This window comes from Thrips palmi, unplaced genomic scaffold (genome assembly GCF_012932325.1).
Source record: "Thrips palmi isolate BJ-2018 unplaced genomic scaffold, TpBJ-2018v1 HiC_scaffold_4, whole genome shotgun sequence".
Lineage (NCBI taxonomy): Eukaryota > Metazoa > Arthropoda > Insecta > Thysanoptera > Thripidae > Thrips > Thrips palmi.
In genome coordinates this window covers 14,191,322-14,213,070 of record NW_023144631.1, presented here as the reverse complement: position 1 = coordinate 14,213,070, position 21,749 = coordinate 14,191,322, and the positions used below count along the sequence as shown (strand labels likewise).

Genomic DNA, 21,749 nt, shown 5'->3' with positions numbered 1-21,749 from the left:
TTTATGTGATGCTCTTTCGATATGTGCAAAGCTATTTGCGAGCAATGGCCTAGTTTGCATAATCTCGACGAAGTCCGTGACACCTGCACGGAGCAAGATCGGGCGAGAGCTTCGCCTCACTGCCGTTTTTGGGTTTGTCACCGACCCCTGCTATAAGGCAGCTCCATAAAGGTAGAAAGCAGTAGTGTCTCAATTTACCCTTGCTGTCACAAGTTACCCGGTTTACACTGTGGCAAAAAGCTACGGAAAATTATGTACACAGCTTGTGTTAATTCTCCGTACCCCCCTTATAAATTTCTCCGTAGGCTCTTACAGTATTCTCCGTACGACCTTACAGTGATCTCCGTAGGACTATACAGTTTTCCCAGGTCCTACGGAGAAGACTGTGCGGATTACAGAGAATACTGTACGGCCCTACGGAGAATACTGTAAGAGCCTACGGAGAATATTGATAAGAGGGCTACGGAGAATCCTGGCAAAAAAATTAACAGACTTTTCCGTACCTTTTTGCCACAGTGTACGGTACCCTTTGTTTGTGGTTTTCACGCTCAGCCTCTTTCATGGCAAGTCCTGACCGCTTTGCCGAGCCCAGCTATGCCCAGCCCATCAGTACACTGGTAGCCAACGAATGTGACATCACATTCGTTTGAACGTGAAAACGGCGATGTCAGTTAGAACGTGACAAACAGAGAAGATTCATACTCAAACGAATGTGACACACCGCACCGCTCTGTCACATTACTTCGGGTGTGACACGAAATCAGCAGGCAAACTGTCACATTAAAACGAACGTGACACATGGTACCCATTGACATACATCGTGTCACGTCCAAACGAATGTGACACCCATATGCTGTCACGTTCGTTTGAATGTGACATGCCCGAATTGTCACATTCAATTGAACGTGACACGCCATAACCTGACACTTATGGCGTGTCCGGGGCGTGTCACGTTCGTTTGAATGGAAAATTTAGGGCATGTCACATTCAAACGAACGTGACAGCATATGGGTTTTCAATTTTTGGACGTGACACGATGTATGTCAATGGAAAACCATGTGTCACATTCGTTTTAATGTGACAGTTTGCCTGCTGATTTCGTGTCACACCCGAAGTAATGTGACAGAGCGGTGCGGTGTGTCACATTCGTTTGAGTATGAATTTTCTCTGTTTGTCACGTTCAAACTGACATCGCCGTTTTCACGTTCAAACGAATGTGATGTCACATTCGTTGGCTTCCAGTGTAGATGTGCTTGTAATGGATGCCTGAACCAAGGGCTGAGCCTTCAATTCCAGACTTTTCATGGCTGCTGGACGAGACACCTCCACCCTACTTCAAGACAGTTGCTTCTGAGCCACAGCATTTAAAGAACTCGCGTTCAGGTGCATCTCAGAGGTCACCTTCCCGAAGGAGCTCCTTCTTGGACAGATCCTCTTCAGTGGACAGGTGTCCATCTGCTAGCAATGGAAGATCAGGAACCCCGGACTAGTCCTTCATAGGTAGCAGCCCTCCATCCAAGAAGAGAACCTCTCAGCCCACACTGTTAGAAAAAAAGTCCGTATATTTACGGAGAAAGTTACTCTGATTTTGGGAATGGAGGCTCCGTAAATTTTCCATCTTTTTACGGAGATTTTCCATATTTTTACGGAGATTTTCCGTATTTTTAAGGAGATGAACCGCATTTTTGCAGAAATAAACGCATTTTAACGGTTTACTTCCCTCCTTCTACCTCCGATGTTAATGCAAACAGTGGTCTTTAAGACGAAAGTGATATTCTCCAAAACTGCTTGAAGATCCACTTGACCACATGCCAGGATCGAATAAATGGTCGGAAACCCAAAGGCGAGGTTGCTTTAGGGAAGGCGTACTCTTGGAACACCTAATCAGTTGGTCACCCAACCCATCGATAACGTGAATTTGTCTGTTCTTTTTGATAAGTAAGGCTTCTATTTCATTTATATACATAACTTCCATATTTTCACGGAGAAAATCCATAATTCAAAAAAAACGGAGATCTCCGTAAAAAAAATGGACGGTCTCCGTTAAATTTCCGTATTTTTACGGAGTTTTCTGACAGTGCACAGCCAAGTCCAGGTCACCTGATCGAGATTAGTCGTGCTTGGATCGCCCATCAACAGCAGGCAAGAGATCTCCTTCACCTCCATCCAATAGAAGATCAGGAACCCGGGACTGGTCCTTCATGGATAGCAGCCCTCCACCCAAAAAGAGGACCTCTCAGCCTGCAGCAAAGTCGAGGCCACCTGAGCGAGATAGGTCCTATTTAGATCGCCCATCAACAGGAAGAGGTCTCCGTCACCTCCAACAAATGGAAGGTCCACGAGTGCACGGCAGATTCGGATTCCTCGTTGCATTTTACGTCAGGTCAGAATAGCTTTATCGCTCAACAAAAAATTGCCTTTTAACAAGTTTTTTAAGAGTAAAAACTTAAAATGTCGATACGGACGAAACCACTTGAGATACCGACAATTTGTGGGCATGTTCCTGACCACTAGGGACCTTCGTGCCAAATTTGGTCGAAATCGTCAAAGGATAACCAGGTCCATGTAAATCTTATATGGAATGACCTCGAGAGTTTAGGTCCAGCTGAAACTTTCCCAACCAACTTGGGAGTATTTTTTGATTCTTTCTGAACTTTTAACTGCCTTGTAACGGTGTGAAAGCAAAATTTTCGTTTTCCCGGGAAAACCGTACACAGCTCTGGGAATACATAATCCATCAATACAACTGTACGACACTTCAGCAAATGACATAGCTAAATGGGAAATACCACACTTGTCAGAGAGAGCGACCGCCATAGCGCCGCGCCCCCCCTGAACGCAGCCACACCCACACACCACCCCGATGGGTGGCCTAAGGGCCCCGGTGCAACGCCCCCACAGGCACGCCCGGCCCGACAGCCAGCCGCGGCCGTACGCCCCGCGACACGCGCCCGTGACGCGTGCAAGGCAAACGGGGGGCCCCACGACCTCTTCAAGAAAGGCCCAGCCGGGGGCAGGCTGGGGCGGACCCCGGCAGCACGCCGGGCGGCGCCCTGGACCACGGCGGCCACTATATGGGAAGGCACCGGCGAAGCGGGCCTCATTTTCTAACCATCACGCTCTGTTGACGATACGCGCAAGCGGCTCCGCGGAAGATCTGAGTCTACGGTCAAGCAGGCGCGCGAGATGGGTTGCCTCCCCAAGCGCCGCCCCCTCCCCGTTCTCCCCCCTTCCAGAGTTTCACTTGTTCATTTGTAGCTGTTATCGCACGGGGGTTGTCATTGTTTGGTTTGGTGTCTGCGTTGGACTGGCGTGAGATCGGACATGCGACTGTTCTGAATCGGAGCTTCAATTTTTCAATCATGGATTCTTCAGGTGTGTGTTCTTTGTGGTTGAGTCGAGGATGTCTTGAGTTCGTCCGTAGTGCTAGAGGGATATAACCTAACCTTTTCATTTCAGAGCCTGATGTAATCTTCTGCTGTGATCCGTACATAGGCACGAGAAGAAAGTAGTAAAAGGGGTTTGAGAAAAATTTCTGCCAAAGACACAGCCAGTAACCCAAAATCTTATTGCTGGTTCGTTTTGGTGATGGTGAAGAGAAGCTTTTATTCTTTGAGAACCATGTAAAGCCCTCGCCAATAATCATTCTTAAAGATATTTAAACATTGCTGCACTCTTCTCACAGAACTGGCATAAGGTCTTTATAATTTATTCTATATTGTACACTCCCGAAAAAAATTAGCGGAACGCTTTTAGTCATCGTCATATTTAAAAATTACGACACATGTATAGGAATATTCTTATACATTTTCAGCCCTATAGCAGAAAGCTATACAAATCAGAATATTCCTATACATGTATCGAATTTCAGCCGATACATGAAAAGGAATTTCCTAGACATTTATGGTAATATTCCGAACATTTTTATACAGTGTCTGGTTGAAAGAGGATACAGAACATCAAAAGAAGTGGGGCCTTGGGTCTACTTTGCTTGGCATGGGGGCCTCCATAAATGCTTAGAAATGTACGAAGCTAAGCCTCCTCTGATGCCTTTAGTATTAAGGGACAGAGTCATGAAAGGTAAAAAAGTAGAGTTTAGAGTTTCAGTCCAGAGAAAAATGTGGTATTGTTTTTTAATTTTTTTAAATTGTGTTGCAGGCTTTTTTCCCTCATATCAAAGTTCGTGAGCAGCAGGACGCAGCAGAGATCCTACGTTTTTCCCTTTGGGGAAGATTGCAAGAACAATACCCAACAGATTCCTCCCCTTTGGGGAAAACGCATGTTTTAAAACGATTTGATTTTTAACACTTGAATTTTCAGTAATTTTTATACATTGTGGCCTTTTAACTTGTACTGGTTTATCTGGTCTCAGTCGTATAAAATTAGTTCTCAAATCTCTCTATGCACATGTTGTTTACAGATTTGACGCAAGAACAAGAGAAACCACGCCACCGGACAGAGTTTTTGGAGGCTGTATCAAGACGAAAGGTCTTAAATTAATGATTTAATGGAAAAAGTGGTGTTACGATGGTCTTATACAATAATTATATTTCAGTGGAATGCTCCTTGAGTGAGACATCGTCTGAAACCTACGTGCCGTATACTTCTCTCTCATAGTCAACAAAGGCCCTCTAAATTTCTCATATACGAGCACCCCCTCCCCTCCAGGCGAGTGGCCCTGCCTCGCGTCAGTCAGGCAAGTCAGTACGCTCTCAGACTCCGACTGGTCATTCATCCCCCCCGCTCCTATACACACCAAGTGGCGACGAGGACTCCCTGCGAAGCACAGCTCAGCTGCAACACTAACACAGACGGAAATTGATCAGAAGACGCACTCAACTCCGATGCAGGATGTACGACTCCCTGAACGAGGACGAGCTGGAGATCGCCACCAGCCCCCTCACAGACCGGCCGCCATGCTGGGACATCGCGGAGGACGCGGACCCCTGGACGCTCGTCACGGAGTAGGCCGCACGGGAGCTCTACAAACTGAAGTGTGTACTCAGTATGCATCTACAGATGCATACTTATAAGTACACACGTACAGATGCATACCTAGCTGAGTACACATCTACGGATGCATACTTGGCTGAGTACACATCTACAGATGCATACTTGACAGGTATGCATCTGTAGATGTGTACTCCGCCAAGTATGCATCTGAAGATGTGTACTTGGTACTGGGCATTTATATGGTGACAAGTACACACCTACTAATGCATACTTGCCAAGTATGCACCTACCGATGCATACTTAACAGGTATGCATCTGTAGATGTGTACTCAGCTAGGTATGCATCTGTAGGTGTGTACTTATAAGTATGCATCTGTAGATGCATACTGAGTACACACTTCAGTTTGTAGACAGGTCGTGGTCATCACTCCATTGCCGACCTCCCCGGCGCCGCCCGTCCAGCCGGTCGCCCCCACCCCTCGCTCACCTGCACGGCAACCGTGCGGTTCAACTGGGACGAACAACCCCAATGGCTTGCCCCCAATGCCACTGCACTCACCGCCGCGGCGTTTACCATATCATTTCGTGATGTTGCCATAAATTTTCATTTTCAGCTTCTACGTGACGAACTGAGGCAGTTGTTTAAGAATGGCACAATTTTAAGAGAAAGGACTAATTTTGGAGAAATATTAATGATGGTCGTTTGGATCCTGGCTACACCAGACTCTTATCGAAGTGTAGCACTTCGCTTTGGAGTCCATTCCAGTGAAGTACATAAGCACTATAAGTATGCGATCAAGGGGACATGTGAGCTTAAGCCCAATTGGGCCCAGGTACATCTAGTGGCCTACAGAAGCGGAAAGAAACAGAAACAGGACAAAAACTACTCTATCCAGACGCACAGGCTTCCCAGCCCTCATGGGAATTTTGGGACGAACAGGGAAGTCGAAAGCTGGAACTCATCGGACGAAGCCACTTCGCTCCACTTCCAAGAAATTCCAGAATGTAACATGTTTTGAAGTCGCCGGAAGTCACGGCCTCTCTTCCACTGACATCCGAAGACTTCCCATGACTTCCCAGTTGCGTCCCCCGACGTCCCTGCCACTTCCCGAGACATCCCACCGACGTCCAGGGACGTCCTACGACTTCCGTTTACATCCTACGACGTCCGACCCACGACCAGGGACGTCCGACGACTTCCCTGCCACTTCCCAAGACGTCCGATCCACTTCCAGGGACGTCCGACGACTTCCCTGCCACTTCCAGCGACGTCCGACGACTTCCCTGCCACTTCCAGCGACGTCCGACGACTTCCCTGCCACTTCCAGCGACGTCCGACGACTTCCCTGCCACTTCCAGCGACGTCCCACGACTTCCCTGCCACTTCCAGGGACGTCCGACGACTTCCCTGCCACTTCCAGGGACGTCCGACGACTTCCCTGCCACTTCCAGGGACGTCCGACGACTTCCCTGCCACTTCCAGCGACGTCCGACGATTTCCCCTGCCACTTCCGCGACGTCCGACGACTTCCCTGCCACTTCCAGCGACGTCCGACGACTTCCCTGTCACTTCCAGGGACGTCCGACGACTTCCCTGCCACTTCCCAAGACGTCCAATCAACTTCCAGGGACGTCCGGGGACTTCCCTGCCACTTCCCAAGACGTCCGACAACTTCCATGACACTTCCAACAACGTCCCCTGACTTCCATCAACATCCCCGCCCCTTCCACTGTCTTCCCACGACTTCCACCGACACCCGCGCCACTTCCATTGTCTTCCCGCGACTTCCACTGACATCCGTGGGTGATTCCGTGCGTAGGGGGTCATTTCAGGTCACCGGGGCCTTGCGCCTGAACTGAGGTTGATTTGGTAGCTTGGGCAATTCAAATTTGTTTTACTAAACGAAGACCATGTCCTCATGTGGATAAGTCAATCTAACTTTTGTTTTTCTAGGTTTCGTAAGCTGCTAAAGTGTCGTTTTGTAAGTTCCGTCATGGTCACCAACACCTATAAGACAACATTGCCATGCTGTAGTATATGACTCAACCACATCAAAAGAAAACTGGCTTTTTCACTCTCTTCCCTGACTTATTCTTCGCAAAATTACGGAAGGTGACCTTTGTATCATCACTTGTAGAACCCGAAACAGCCTATGGGAAAATGTCCACCGTGTGACGATGTGACCTATGCTGCTTTCACAACTGACGGTCTACTGGGGTTCCTTTTCATTTTAGAACCTCGCGACCACTTGGGATCGAAAGAACATAAAAAACGCCTCCAGAAGCCCGTGCCCGCGGGACCTGGGGCGGTCAAACGACGCTTCCAGGCCGTCAGAATTGTTCAAAACGGTAAGGGTGTACAAAAAGATGTTAATTCCGTTTCGGGCCATAGCTGCTCCATCTGAGGGAGAAAGTTGCCACAACCTTCGCTGAAAAACGCTATTTTGGATGCTCAAAATGACACCGTCAACAGTTTTTACCTTTTTTGTAACCCAGCGGGTCAGGAGACGAAACACTTTGCTTTGTAAATTCCGTAATCTGTAAATTCCGTCATTATTTCTGTAAATTCCGCCGTATTTCATAGGGGGTGAAATTAAAAGTCAAGTTGTAGCGCTGCCACGCTCAGAGGGGTACTGTGGGGTACTATGTATGCCATCTACACCAAATTTAGCCCCTAAAGTTGAACTTTAAAAAAGAACATTTGGTACATCCAAAATGACCCCCTACGCACGGAATCACCCCCGTGCCACTTCCATTAGCTTCCCACGACTTCCACCGACATCCCCGCCACTTCCATTTTCTTCCCATGACTTCAAGAAACGTCGAGGGACGTCGTGGGAAGTCGAGGGAAGTCTAGGGAAGTCCATGGAAGTCGATGGAAGTCGATGGAAGTCGATGGAAGTCGATGGAAGTCGAGGTCGAGGGAAGTCGTGGGAAGTCGTGGGAAGTCGAGGGACGTCGAGGGACGTCGAGGGACGTCGTGGGACATCGTGGGACATCGTGGGACATCGTGGGAAGTCGAGGGAAGTCGAGGGAAGTCGAGGGAAGTCGTGGGAAGTCGTTGGACGTCGGGGGAAGTCGAGGGAAGTCGGCGGAAGTTGATGGAAGTCGATGTGGTAGTCGAAGTCGAGGGAAGTCGTGGGAAGTCGCGGGAAGTCGAGAGAAGTCGAGGGAAGTCGATGGAAGCCTATATGGAAGTCAAAGTCGAGGGAAGTCGTGGGAAGTCGTGGGAAGTCGTGGGAAGTCGAGGGACGTCGTAGGACGTCGTGGAAGTCGTGGGAAGCCGAGGGAAGTCGGCGGAAGTCGTTAGACTTCCTTGGATGTGGCGGCGTAATCGGGCTGATGTGTCTGCCAGCTTTCGTACTTAGTCGTCCCCAGGAGGACGTCATCGGCCACCTCATAGGGTGCCCGATGACGTCCCTATCGTGTCACCGAGACCAAGCAAAGAGTAGGTCCTCACTCAAAGCAGGTCTGAGCCAGACTGACACATCCGGCGTCCACAGACCTCCCCGGCCCCATTCCCCCACCCACGACTTGTCTCGATTTATCTCGGATGTCGGTGGAAGTCGTGGGAAGACAATGGAAGTGGCGCGGATATCGGTGGAAGTCGGGGGAAGACAATGGAAGTGGCGGGAGGTCGGTGGAAGTCGTGGGAAGACTGTGGAAGTGGCGCGGATGTCGGTGGAAGTCGTGGAAAGACAATGGAAGTGGCGCAGATGTCGGTGGAAGTCGGGGGAAGACAATGGAAGTGGCGGGAAGTCGGTGGAAGTCGTGGGAAGACAGTGGAAGTGGCGCGGATGTCAGTGGAAGTCGTGGGAAGACAATGGAAGTGGCGGGGACGTCGGTGGAAGTCGTAGGAAGACAATGGAAGTGGCGCGGATGTCGGTGGAAGTCGGGGGAAGACAATGGAAGTGGCGGGAAGTCAGTGGAAGTCGTGGGAAGACGGTGGAAGTGGCGCGGATGTCAGTGGAAGTCGTGGGAAGACAATGGAAGTGGCAGGGACGTCAATGGAAGTCGGGGGACGTCGTTGGAAGTCTTTTGGACGACTGGGGAAGTCAATGGACGTATTTGGACGAACACGGATGGAATTGGAAGAGTTGGGACGAATTTGGATGTGCAAAATGACTTCCGAGTGACGTCCCAGTTCTATCAGGGTAGTGACACGAACCTCGCCACACGCCAGCCTCCGCCACCCTCGCGCGCGGGGTATCGGCCACAAGACTCCAGTGAGATCCTAGCCAGCCGCTTGGCTGCGCTAGGCGAGCCTTTTGCTGGGCCGGGTTCGCGGGGATGCCGCCCAGAGAGCACCACGGCATACCGGCAGCCGTTCCCTCTCGAGTGTTGCTGTATGGTCTACGCGCCTTATGTACCCTGCCGGTTTGGAAATAAATTTGTCTTGTAACCCAGATTGGATCTTACTCGTCCCGGTGCTGGCGGCCTCGAGCCTGCCGCCCGTCATTTTTGCCTCCTCTGCCAGGGTGCAGGCGGTCCTCGCCGCGCCCCGGCGGAGTCCCTGAAGCAGGCGGGCTCTGCCACGCCGCTCTTCGAGACGCTGCTCCGTGACCGACCACTCCAGGACGTCGACGACGCTGCCGCGTGCCGCCTCCGCGCTCCCTGCCGCGCCAGCCGTCGCGCATCGCCAGGACGCCGCCGAGAACGACGCGCGCTTCGTCGACCCTGCCCCGCCGTGCCGGCCAACACGCGCCTCCAGGACGCCGTCGTGCGTCGCGTCCGCGCGCGCTTTTACGAATCTGCCGGGTATCCGCGCGTCACCGCGCGGTTCAGTCCGGCCAGGGGTCTCGTGAGCCTTCCCCCCCATCCAACGAAGCTCTCAGTAGGGATTGTTGAAATGATGGATGCAAAGCACTTCAGTATAACCAAGCCTCTAAAAGATTCTGCAGCACACAGGAATTACCATCACGGATATAATAGTGCAGGCTGTCTGTGACGAGAACCTTACGGTCAGAGATAAAATGTAGGTGAAGCTGGGAGCCTCCATGACTCAAGGATATTTAGAAGAAGTCCCCTGTGCCGTAGTATTCCGTAGAATCAAAATCTGTTTTCCTCTGATCAGCATATACTTGCAGATTCCTCATACCCTCTGCAGACAAGGGTATGTATTTGTAACATTTTCCATGCCTCTTAATGTAATACTTCAACTTCATAACTATCTATGGTACTTTTTTTTGACTGGGAAATCACTTCTTTCCGCAATGACGGACACCTCACAGAGATGCAGAGGAATTACAACAGAACTTTGCCCAGAAATAGAGCATTTATTTGATAACATTATAATGCTATGGAGACGTACTCACCACCTCCATGTTCGAGACATGGAGTACTGTGCAGAGCGCATTGAAGCTACATTTGTGTTACAGAATTTCCGCGTGTTACATGGAGAAGAGCTGCAAAATGTAAGTGATTGCATGCGCTCAAGTACCTCACATTCAGAATTGAGCAAAACACCTTTTTTGGTATTATTCCGTATATTCAGGTTCTGAATGATGATGATGATCCATTCCCCTTCGTTCAAGATGCCGGAAGACAAGCCCAAGCAAGGCCTCAGAATGATGATGACCCACATGGTTTGCATGGGGAAGCAGCTGCACTCTCACGGGATTCCCAAGTTTATAGGAGAAGCAAAGAGGTGGAATATATGTAACAAGGTAGGTGTACGCCAGATCGTGTCTTGTCGTAACAGGCTTCGCGATGCTGCGCCAGTTTCGACAATCCACGCCTGGCGTATACACTTACCATGGCCTGCGGCGCTACGGCAGGCTGCTTCCCTAGACAGACCATAGAATTGGGCGTGATCCCCTCAAACATTAGCATTTGGTCATCAAAATCTATACTAATGGAACTTGACTTTGGGTCGGGGTGCGAATGGGTTCTATCTTCGTCATCAGCAGCCTCAAAAACATAAGAAACATCACGAAACTTGACAAAAAGTTGAAAGTACATATAAAGTTGTCTTTTTACTGCCGTTTTTGGCTGAGCGATAGCGAAGCCTGTTACTCCAGTGGGGTTGAAAAGTTTTTCATGTCTGTCTGTCTGTGTGTCTGTGTGCACTACTCCTCCTGAACGGCTTGGCCGATCTGGCTGAGATTTTGCAGGGTCATTAGGTATGTCCTTGGCTCGCCACACACCAAAATTCAGCTTTCTACCTCAATCCATTCGGTCATATTAGCCAAAAAACAGTTAAAAATCGGCCGAAAAAAGATAACTTTTACGATACTTTTGACAGGTTCCATATCGTTTTCTCTGTTTTGGAGGGTGCTGATGACGAAAATAGAACCCAAACAGACCCTCGACCTAAAATTAAGTCCCATTAGTGAAAATTTGATGAATAAATTCTAATTTTTGTGGAGATCACGCTTATTCCTACGGTTTGAATGCAGCCTGCCGAAGGCAGGCTAGCGCCGCAGGCAAAGGTAGGTGTACACGCCAGGCGTGGATTGTCGAAACTGGCGCAGCATCGCGAAGCCTGTTACGACAAGACACGGTCTGGCGTACACCTACCTTGTTTATTTGTTTGTTTTGGTCAATATGACCCAATGGATTAAGATAGAAAGCTGAATTGTGGTGTGTGGCGAGCCAAGGACATACCTAACAGGGTAGGTTTACGCCCAAGGGGAAATAACTCCAGTCAAATTTGTACACCAAAATTCATCACACATCTTAAGTTCATCGAAATTCGACTGAAGTTCGTCGAAATTCGACTGAATTTCATCGAAATTTGACTGAAATTCATCGAATTTGTACACCGAAATTCACAGTGATTTCCCCTTGTTTACGCCAGACCGCGTCTTGTCGTAACAGGCTTCGCGATGTTTCGCGGCCTGTTCCTCCAATCCGCGCCTGGCGTACCTAACCGGGCTAAAGTTGGCCAGGAAAATTTCCTGGCCAGGAAAATTATGCCTTTTTTTTGGGTGCTATAAAAATGCGTCCCATGACGTCAGGAACAACATATCAAGAGATGGCGGAAGCAAATTTTCAAAATTTTACATGACTCTGGACTTAGAAAATTTTTGCGGTCAGGAAAATTTCTTTCTTTGGCAGTCATATAGAAATGCCTCTCATGACGTCAGGAACAACATGTCAAAAGATGGCGGAAGCAAATTTTGAAAATTTTATATGACTCTGGACTTAGAAATTTTTTGCGGCAAGGAAAATTTCTTTCTCTGGCAGTCATATAAAAATGCCTCTCATGACGTCAGGAACAACATATCAAAAGATGGCGGAAGCAAATTTTAAAAATTTAATATGACTCTGGACTTAGAAATTTTTTGCGGCCAGGAAAATTTTACTCTTTGGCAGTCAAAAAAAAAAAGAAAATGGGGGTTCAAACGTGTTCATCAGCGGCCCCAGTGACTCTTTGAAAACATCCCACCGTTAAAACAAGTACCGATTTTCTTCTGGTGGCTTCTGAAAATGGACTTATACGCAAATGCAACCGACTCCGTGGTCCAAGTGACCGTTTTCAAAGCGTCTTGGACGGCTTCGGGTAAGGGAGAGTGGGGTAATTCCGGACGCTTTTTTTCTTTTTGGTCTTTGAGCTTGAATATGCTTCTTGGGTTAAATGTTATGACAGGAGAGTAAAGTATGGACCTTTACCTTCAAAACGGTATACATGAAAGCCAAATCTCAGCAACGGTTAGGGAGATATAGGCGCCTAACAAAAGCCCTGCACGTGTCCGGAATTGCCCCAGGCTGGGGTAATTCCGGACGACCTATGGGGCAATGCCGGACGACCTTAAAATTTGACACTGCTCGAGCTTACTTTCGCTTGTTTTGATGTGAGGCATGCTCTTAGAAGGCGTTTAAGGACATTTGCTGCGAACTGAAGTGTTTGATTATTACTCAAAGCATATTATAAGGAATAAGTTCTATCAAAACCCCTAAATTGACAACACTGTCTTGAGTAAAGCTCTTAAACATAGCTGCAATGCTATTTTTCGTTCTTTCTTTATCCTTCTTAACGGTGGGGATGCATGTCCACAATTTTGAACCCACTACCTTAACATTATGCTGGAAATTGAAGAAAATAATCCTTATTGTCCGGATTTACCCCACAGGTAGTGAAAACCTTTGATGTTCAACTGTAAGAAAACGGCGAGCCATACGAGCACTCCCGACACGCCAAAGTAAAGTCCAATGACCATAAAATATGATAAAATTTTAGTGGGACTGAACTTGACGGTAAGGTACGATAAGTACATGGAAATACGAGGGAAAGATGCAGCTTTTGCCTTTTTTTGATGGTACTCAAATTTCGTGAAGCGACCACAGGCAAACGGTTTGACCTCCTACTTTGGCGATTTGGAATTCTCCTTTTAAACTGCACTGTCAGAAAATTCCGAAAAAAAATGGAAAAATCATGGAGTTTTTCCGAAACTTTTGCATGGAGCTCTCCATAAATGCAAATTCTGGGCTTTCTCCGAAAATTTTCGGAATTTTGAACAAAAATGCATGCTTCACTATCACGAAAACACGAAAAAAGGTTTCCAACCAGTTCAAAAATGAGGGAAAGGAAACTTGTTTACCTCAGTTTTCATAATATTAAGGGAAAGCTCCAGGATATAAGTCAAATGAGCTCGAAAAAGATTGTCCCTTTGACCATTTCAGACTAAAGAATGCTTCAGCGAAGCCGTCTTTAACCATTCTGGGAAAAGACATGCATTTTACCTCCCATCAGGACCCAAGTAATGCTCCGAAGAACATCTGTTTAAGCCCTGAGAAAATCTCTCCGAAAAAAGATGGAAAATGAATGGAGTCTTCATGTACGTGATTATAGGGTTTTTCTCCATAAAATTTCGGAGCTAATTTCTAAAAGTGTGATTATCTTCCTCTGTTAGGCGGGCTTTTCAGTTATCTTCATTCAAACCCAGTGAAAACACTGGTAGCCAACGAATGTGACATCACATTCGTTTGAACGTGAAAACGGCGATGTCAGTTTGAACGTGACAAACAGAGAAAATTCATACTCAAACGAATGTGACACACCGCACCGCTATGTCTCATTACTTCGGGTGTGACACGAAATCAGCAGGCAAACTGTCACATTAAAACGAATGTGACACATGGTACCCATTGACATACATCGTGTCACATCCAAACGAATGTGACACCCATATGCTGTCACGTTCGTTTGAATGTGACATGCCTGAATTGTCACATTCAATTGAACGTGACACGCCATAACCTGACACTTATGGCGTGTCCGGGGCGTGTCACGTTCGTTTGAATGTGACAATTCGGGCATGTCACATTCAAACGAACGTGACAGCATATGGGTTTCACATTCGTTGGGATGTGACACGATGTATGTCAATGGGTACCATGTGTCACATTCGTTTTAATGTGACAGTTTGCCTGCTGATTTCGTGTCACACCCGAAGTAATGTGACAAAGCGGTGCGGCGTGTCACATTCGTTTGAGTATGAATTTTCTCTGTTTGTCATGTTCAATCTGACATCGTAGTTTTCACGTTCAAACGAATGTGATGTCACATTCGTCGGCTACCAGTGAATCGAAGTGTCCGGAATTACCCCGTGTCCGGAATTACCCCACTCTCCCTTACTTGTATAAATTACAATGGGCATTCAAAAGCGTTCAACTACGGCCCCAGTGACTTTTTAAAAACGTCTCACAATTTATACAAGTACCGATTTTCTTCTGGTAGCCTCTGAAAATGGACTTACGAAAATGCAACCGACCCGTGGCCCAAAGTGACCGTTTTCAAAGCGTCTTGGACGGCTTTGGGTACTTGTAAAATTACAATGGCATTCAAATGCGTTCAACTGCGGCCCCAGTGATTTTTAAAAAATCTCAAAATTTTATACAAGTCCCGATTTTCTTCTGGTGGCCTCTGAAAATGGACTTAGCCGCAAATGCAACCGACTCCGTGATCCAATTTACCGTTTTCAAAGTGTCTTGGACGGCTTCGGGTACTTGAATAAATTTAATTGGGCATTCAAACTTGTTCATCTGCGGCCCTAGTAACCTTTTGAAAACGTTTCACAATTTATACAATACCGATTTTTTCTGGTGGCTTCTGAAAATGGACTTAGCCGAAAAGCAACCACTCCGTGGCCCAAGGACCTTTTTCAAAGCGTCTTGGACGGCTTTGGGTACTTGTATAAATTAAAATGGGCATTCAAATGCGTTCAACTGCGGCACCAGTGACTTTTTAAAAACGTCTCAAAATTTTAACAAGTACCGATTTTCTTTTGGTGGCCTCTGAAATGGACTTAGCCGCAAATGCAACCGACTCCGTGGTCCAAGTGACCGTTTTCAAAGCGTCTTGGACGGCTTCGGGTACTTGCACTGTCCGAAAAAACCACGGAACCCCTTTAAATTTTTTTTTCCCGGGGATTTACTGTAGTTCAGAACACAGGTTTTACCGTGCCTGGCTACAGTATCTACTGTACCTGGTACAGGATATTCCGTACTCCACCCCTGTGGTACAGTAATCCGACAAGTACAGAGATCCTTTTAAAAAAGTACAGTAATCCTGTACTCTAAACTACAGTGACGCTGTACTAATCACTACAGGATTTACTGTGATTTTTTCCCCGTGTGTATAAATTACAATGGGCATTCAAACTTTTCATCTGCGGCCCCAGTGACTTTTTAAAAAATCTCACAATTTATACAAGTACCGATTTTCTTCTGGGGCCTCTAAAAATGGACTTAGCCGCAAATGCAACCGACTCCGTGGTCCAAGTGACCGTTTTCAAAGCGTCTTGGACGGCTTTGGGTACTTGTATAAATTACAATGGGCATTCAAATTTGTTCATCTGCGGCCCCAGTGACTTTTAAAAACTCTCAAAATTTATACAAGTACCGATTTTCTTCGGGTGGCCTCTGAAAATGGACTTAGCCGCAAATGAAACCGACTCCGTGATCCAATTTACCGTTTTCAAAGTGTCTTGGCGGCTTGGGGTACTTGTATAAATTAAATTGGGCATTCAAACTGTTCACTGCGGCCCTAGTAACCTTTTGAAAACATCTCACAATTTATACAAGAAACGATTTTCTTCTGGTGGTTTCTAAAAAGGACTTATACCAAATGCAACCGACTCCGTGGTCCAGTGACCGTTTTCAAAGCGTCTTGGACGGCTTTGGGTACTTGTTAAATTTAATTGGGCATTCAAACTTGTTCATCTGGGGCCCCTTTGAAACCCTTTTGAAAAATCTCACAATTTATACAAGTACCGATTTTTTTTGGTGGCCTCTGAAAAGGGCTTAGCCGCAAATGCAACCGACTCCGGGTGCAAGTGACCGTTTTCAAAGCGTCTTGGACGGCTTCGGGTATTTGTATAAATTACAATGGGCATTCAAATGCGTTCAACTGCGCCCCAGTGATTTTTTAACAACGTCTCACAATTATACAAGTCCCGATTTTTTTTGGTGGCCTCTGAAAATGGATTTATACGCAAATGAAACCGACTCCGTGATCCAAGTTACCGTTTTCAAAGCGTCTGGACGGCTTCGGGTACTTGTATAAATTACAATGGGCATTAAAATGCGTTCAACTGCGGCCCCAGTGACTTTTTAAAAACGTCTCACAATTTATACAAGTACCGATTTTCTTTTGGTGGCCTCTAAAAATGGACTTAGCAGCAAATGCAACCGACTCCGTGGTCCAAGTGACCGTTTTCAAAGCGTCTTGGACGGCTTCGGGTACTTGTATAAATTACAATGGGATCCAAATGCGTTCTACTGCGGCCCCAGGACTTTTTAAAAACGTCTCAAAATTTAAAAAAGTACCGATTTTTTTCTGGTAGCCTCTGAAAATGGACTTATACGCAAATGCAACCGATCCGTGGTCTAAGTGACCGTTTTAAAAGCGTCTTGGACGGCTTTGGGTACTTCTAAAAATACAATGGGCATTCAAATGCGTTCAACTGGGGCCCCCAGTAACTTTTAAAAAACGTCTCCAATTTATAAAAGTACCGATTTGTTCTGGTGGCCTCTGAAAATGGATTTAGTCGTAAATGCAACCGACTCCCTGGTCCAAGTGACCGCTTCAGAGCGTCTTGGACGGCTTCGGGTACTTGTTTTAATTGAAATGGGCGTTCGAACGTGTTCAAGTGGGGCCCCCAGTAACTTTTTAAAAACATTCAAAATTTTACAAGTACCGTTTTTCTTTCATGGCTTGTGAAAACGGACTTGGCGGCTAATGCAACTGAATCCGTGATCCATGTGACCGTCTTTAATGGTTTTGGGAGGGCCTTGGGTACTTGTTTTAAATTGAAATGGGCGTTCGAAGTGTTAACTGCGGCCCAGTACCTTTTAAAAATCTCAAATTTATACAAGTACCGATTTTCTTCTGATGGTTTGTGAAAACGGACTTGGCCGCAAATGCAACCGACTCCGTGATCCAAGTTACCGTTTCCAAAGTGTCTTGGACGGCTTCGGGTACTTTTATAAATTAAAATGGGCGTTTAACTGCGGCCCTTGAAGCTTTTTAAAAACACTCACCATTAATACAAGTACTGACTTTCTTCTGATGGCTTACTTCTGGCGTCGCAGCGTCTTATTTGTGTGGTCGGTTTGTAAGTGATTAAATCGTCGTTTTTATTTAGTAGAGGCAAGGAAAAGATTTCTAAACAAGGAATCTGACAGAAATGTAATTTCGATCAAGTATACGTTACGTTACAGCACCGCGTAGCCGCCAAGTACATTGGGAGCCCGGGGAGTGTGACGTCGTTTTTTTTTTTTACGTGAATCGTGTCACGTTCGTTTAATGACTTATCACATTGGTCTGAATATGATCTGGCCTCGACCAGGTCCGGACCAGCCGATCAGCATTTAAACGAATGTTACACAGATATCAAACGAATGTGACATGATTCACGTTTAAAGTAACGTGAGGTCACATTCCTGGATTCGCAGCGTACCCGGATACACCTCGTGATAGTTTGAAATAGTGCTGAGGAGAAAGACGTTCTTAATTTTTGAAAGAAACTTAAAAACAGGCTGATATGTAAAAAACAGTGGTAGTTGGTTTTTTGGTTCATAATATTAAATAGTTGCAGACAAGGTGGGTAAATTCAATCGAAGGGGCAACTACTTTTAAAAAACGTGAAAATTTTTTTGCCGGGTTTTTCGCGTAAATTTTACCGATTTCTTGAAAAATCCCATTGAAATCTAGTGAAATCACATCAAAGTCGGACAATAACTTGATGAATCCGCATATTGTTGCAAAAGCCCTTTCCTTTTTGAATTATCTAAACAAGACCACAAGTAGTTGTCTACCGATTGAAATTTTTTCATTTTTTGCCTGAAGCTTTTTTTTTTTTTAAAGCAGAGCTTCTTATTAAATAAAGTACATGCGAAATACCCTGAAGTACACTCCCAATTTTTTACTGAGAAATGATCTGCATAATTTAGTCTATTGTTCGCACTCTAAGACGAGATCTGTCATAATGCAGAGAAATGTTCGTTATAGAAGAAGGTGTTCCAGAAACTCATAAGAGAGCGTGACATTTCCCGTAGTGAACTAGGAAATACGATTGATCCCGGAGAAAGTTCCAAAAAAAACTCTTACCAAGAGCGTGCATGGCAATCACGGTACTCAGTGGTGCATGCTTCAGCAATCTCCCGGTGGAGCGTTGTACAGGGGGAGTTTCCTCAAGTGTCAATAATTTGCAGGTAGTTTGGGCATCCTATAGGACCATTTTTTGCCGTGAATAGTGGGCGCAAACGTCTAGGTACGGAGATAATTGGTTTTTGTAATTGGATTTTGCGCCTACAGGTAGGCACCCGGGGCCACTGAGGGCGGCAGGACCTGTCGAGGGGGTCGCGGGACTAGCAGTACTCGCGGGAGTGCCACTGACCTCGCGGAAGTATCTGAGGAATCCCGCCACCTCGCCCAAAACAGCCGTGAGATCCACTGTAAGGGGGGCCCCCATGACAGCCTCTTCAGACCCGCGGCAATCCCTCCCAAAAAATTGCAAGGTCCGCCGCACCCCTACGAGACTCGACGCACCCATCCCAGACCCGCGACACCCCCACGCGGGTCCCGCGACCATCAGTGGCTGAGGGTGCCTACCCCGCAGGCGCGAAGGCCAATTACAAAATACCAATTATCTCCGTACTTAGACGTTTGCGCCCACTAGTTCATTGGGAAAATTATCGCCTTTGGGGGGCCCGAACACCTACTAATTATTGACACATTGAGAAAACTCACCTGTATGTGGCTGACTCGCTAGTAGAGCATGGCATGCACTCTCCACTCTTTTCCCGGAAAGTGATATCACGTTGAATTGAATGTAACAAAGGTAAGGTTTCCCTTTTGGGGATGTGTCACGTTTGTTGGACGTTAATCAGCTATAAAGTAGCTTATTTACATTGAAACGGACGTTACTCAGGGCCCCAAAGGGAAAGTGACATTTTTCCCACGTTCGTGCAACGTGATGTCTCGTTTATGAAATGTGAGTGTCTTCAGTTTCTTAAGTTATCAAAAATTGCAGAGAACCCCGAACCAAAAGGGTTTCCACCTCCGTTGAGCCTAAAATACTGGGAGTTTTTTGGTATTTCTAATAAGAAGGTCAGTAGGATCTTGGGAGTGTACAGAATATAAATGAGTTTCCCCTCGAAAACAAAGTATCACGTAGAAAACTGTGCAAACTCAAGTGTCTACAAAACATGGTTGAACCAGGTTGAATATGCCTGCAAGTCACTTTATTTGAAAAAAGTGGCATGTCCACCTTACTCTGCACCATGATCGCAAAGTTCACGCTTCGTGCAGCATGCTAGCCTACCCCAAATACACGCCAGGAAGCGCATACATCCATAGGCAGGCTGCGGTGTACTTACAGGTGTGCGGCACCCCCCGGGAATCAGAGTGCGCGAGGATAAATTTTCGGTCTTGTTCCATATGTTCGGTATTCAAGCGTCCGTCCAAGCTCGAACGGTAACTTGGACCACAGAGTCGGTTGCATTTGCGGCTAAGTCCATTTTCAAGGGCCCCCAAAAAAAAATCGGTACTTGTATAAATTGTGAGACGTTTTAAAAAATCACTGGGGGCCCCAGTTGAACGCATTTGAATGCCCATTGTAATTTATACAAGTACCCGAAGCCGTCCAAGACGCTTTGAAACGGTAACTTGGACCACGGAGTCGGTTGCATTTGCGTATAAGTCCATTTTCAGAGGCTACCCGAAGAAAATCGGTACTTGTATAAATTGTGAGATATTTTCAAAAAATTACTAGGGCCGCAGTTGAACGCATTTTAATGCCCATTGTAATTTATAGAAGTACCCGAAACCGTCCAAGACGCTTTGAAAACGGTCACTTTGGGCCACGGAGTCGGTTGCATTTGCGGCTAAGTCCATTTTCAGAGGCCCCCAAAAGAAAATCGGTACTTGTATAAATTGTGAGACGTTTTTAAAAGTCACTGGGGCCGCAGTTGAACGCATTTGAATGCCCATTGTAATTTATACAAGTACCCGAAGCCGTCCAAGACGCTTTGAAAACGGTAACTTGGACCCCGGAGTCGGTTGCATTTGCGTATAAGTCCATTTTTAGAGGCTACCAGAAGAAAATCGGTACTTGTATAAATTGTGAGATATTTTCAAAAAGTTACTAGGGCCGCAGTTGAACGCATTTGAATGCCCATTGTAATTTATACAAGTACCCCAAGCCCTCCAAGACGCTTTGAAAACGGTCACTTTGGGCCACGGAGTCGGTTGCATTTGCGTAAAAGTCCATTTTCAGAGGCCACCAGAAGAAAATCGTACTTGTATAAATGTGAGATGTTTAAAAAGTCACTGGGGCCGCAGATAAACAAGTTTGAAGCCCATTGTAATTTAACAAGTACCCGAAGCCGTCAAGACGCTTTGAAAAAAGGTCACTTGGACCACGGAGACAGTTTCATTTGCGTACAAGTCCATTTTTAGAGGCCACCAAAAAAAATCGGTACTTGTATAAATTGTGAGACGTTTTTTAAAAAATCACTGGGCCGCAGTTAAAGCATTTGAATGCCCATTGTAATTTATACAAGTACCCGAAGCCGTCCAAGACGCTTTGAAAAAGGTAACTTGGACCACGGGGTCGGTTGCTTTTGGGAAAGTCCATTTTCAGAGGGTACCAGAAGAAAATCGGTACTTGTATAAATTGTGAGATTTTCAAAAAGTTACTAGGGCCGCAGTTGAACGCATTTGAATGCCCATTGTAATTTATAGAAGTACCCGAAGCCGTCCAAAACGCTTTGAAAACGGTCACTTGGACCCCGGAGTCGGTTCTTTGCGGCTAAGTCCATTTTCAGAGGCCACCAAAAAAAATCGGTACTTGTATAAATTGTGAGACGTTTTTAAAAAGTCACTGGGGCCGCAGTTGAACGCATTTGAATGCCCCTTGTAATTTATACAAGTACCCGAAGCCGTCCAAGACGCTTTGAAAACGGTAACTTGGACCACGGAGTCGGTTGCATTTGCGTATAAATCCATTTCAGAGGCTACCAGAAGAAATCGGTACTTGTATAAAATTTTGAGATATTTTCAAAAAGTTACTAGGGCCGCAGTTGAACGCATTTGAATGCCCATTGTAATTTATACAGTACCCCAAGGTCCAAGACCTTTGAAAACGGTCACTTGGACCACGGGGGGGCATTTGCAAAAATCCCTTTCAGAGGCCACCAGAAGAAAAGGTTTTTAAAAGGGGATGTTTAAAAAAAATCCTGGGGCCCGGTAAAAATTTAATGCCCAGTAATTTCAAATACCCGAACCTAAACGCTTTAAAAGGGCACTTGGCCCGGAAAGGTTTCATTTTCTACAAGTCCATTTTCAA

At 46.4% G+C, this 21,749-nt stretch overlaps 1 protein-coding gene across 1 annotated transcript in view; it reads left to right on the top strand.

Moving 5' to 3' along the window:
- LOC117649901 overlaps positions 1-4,187 on the top strand; it is a 17,405-nt gene extending 13,218 nt beyond the window's left edge. The window contains exons 10-11 of the mRNA XM_034393086.1: positions 3,933-4,080; positions 4,159-4,187. Coding sequence (XP_034248977.1) covers positions 3,933-4,080; positions 4,159-4,187 — 177 coding nt within the window. The remainder of the gene's footprint in view (positions 1-3,932; positions 4,081-4,158) is intronic.
- Positions 4,188-21,749: the final 17,562 nt, after the last annotated feature.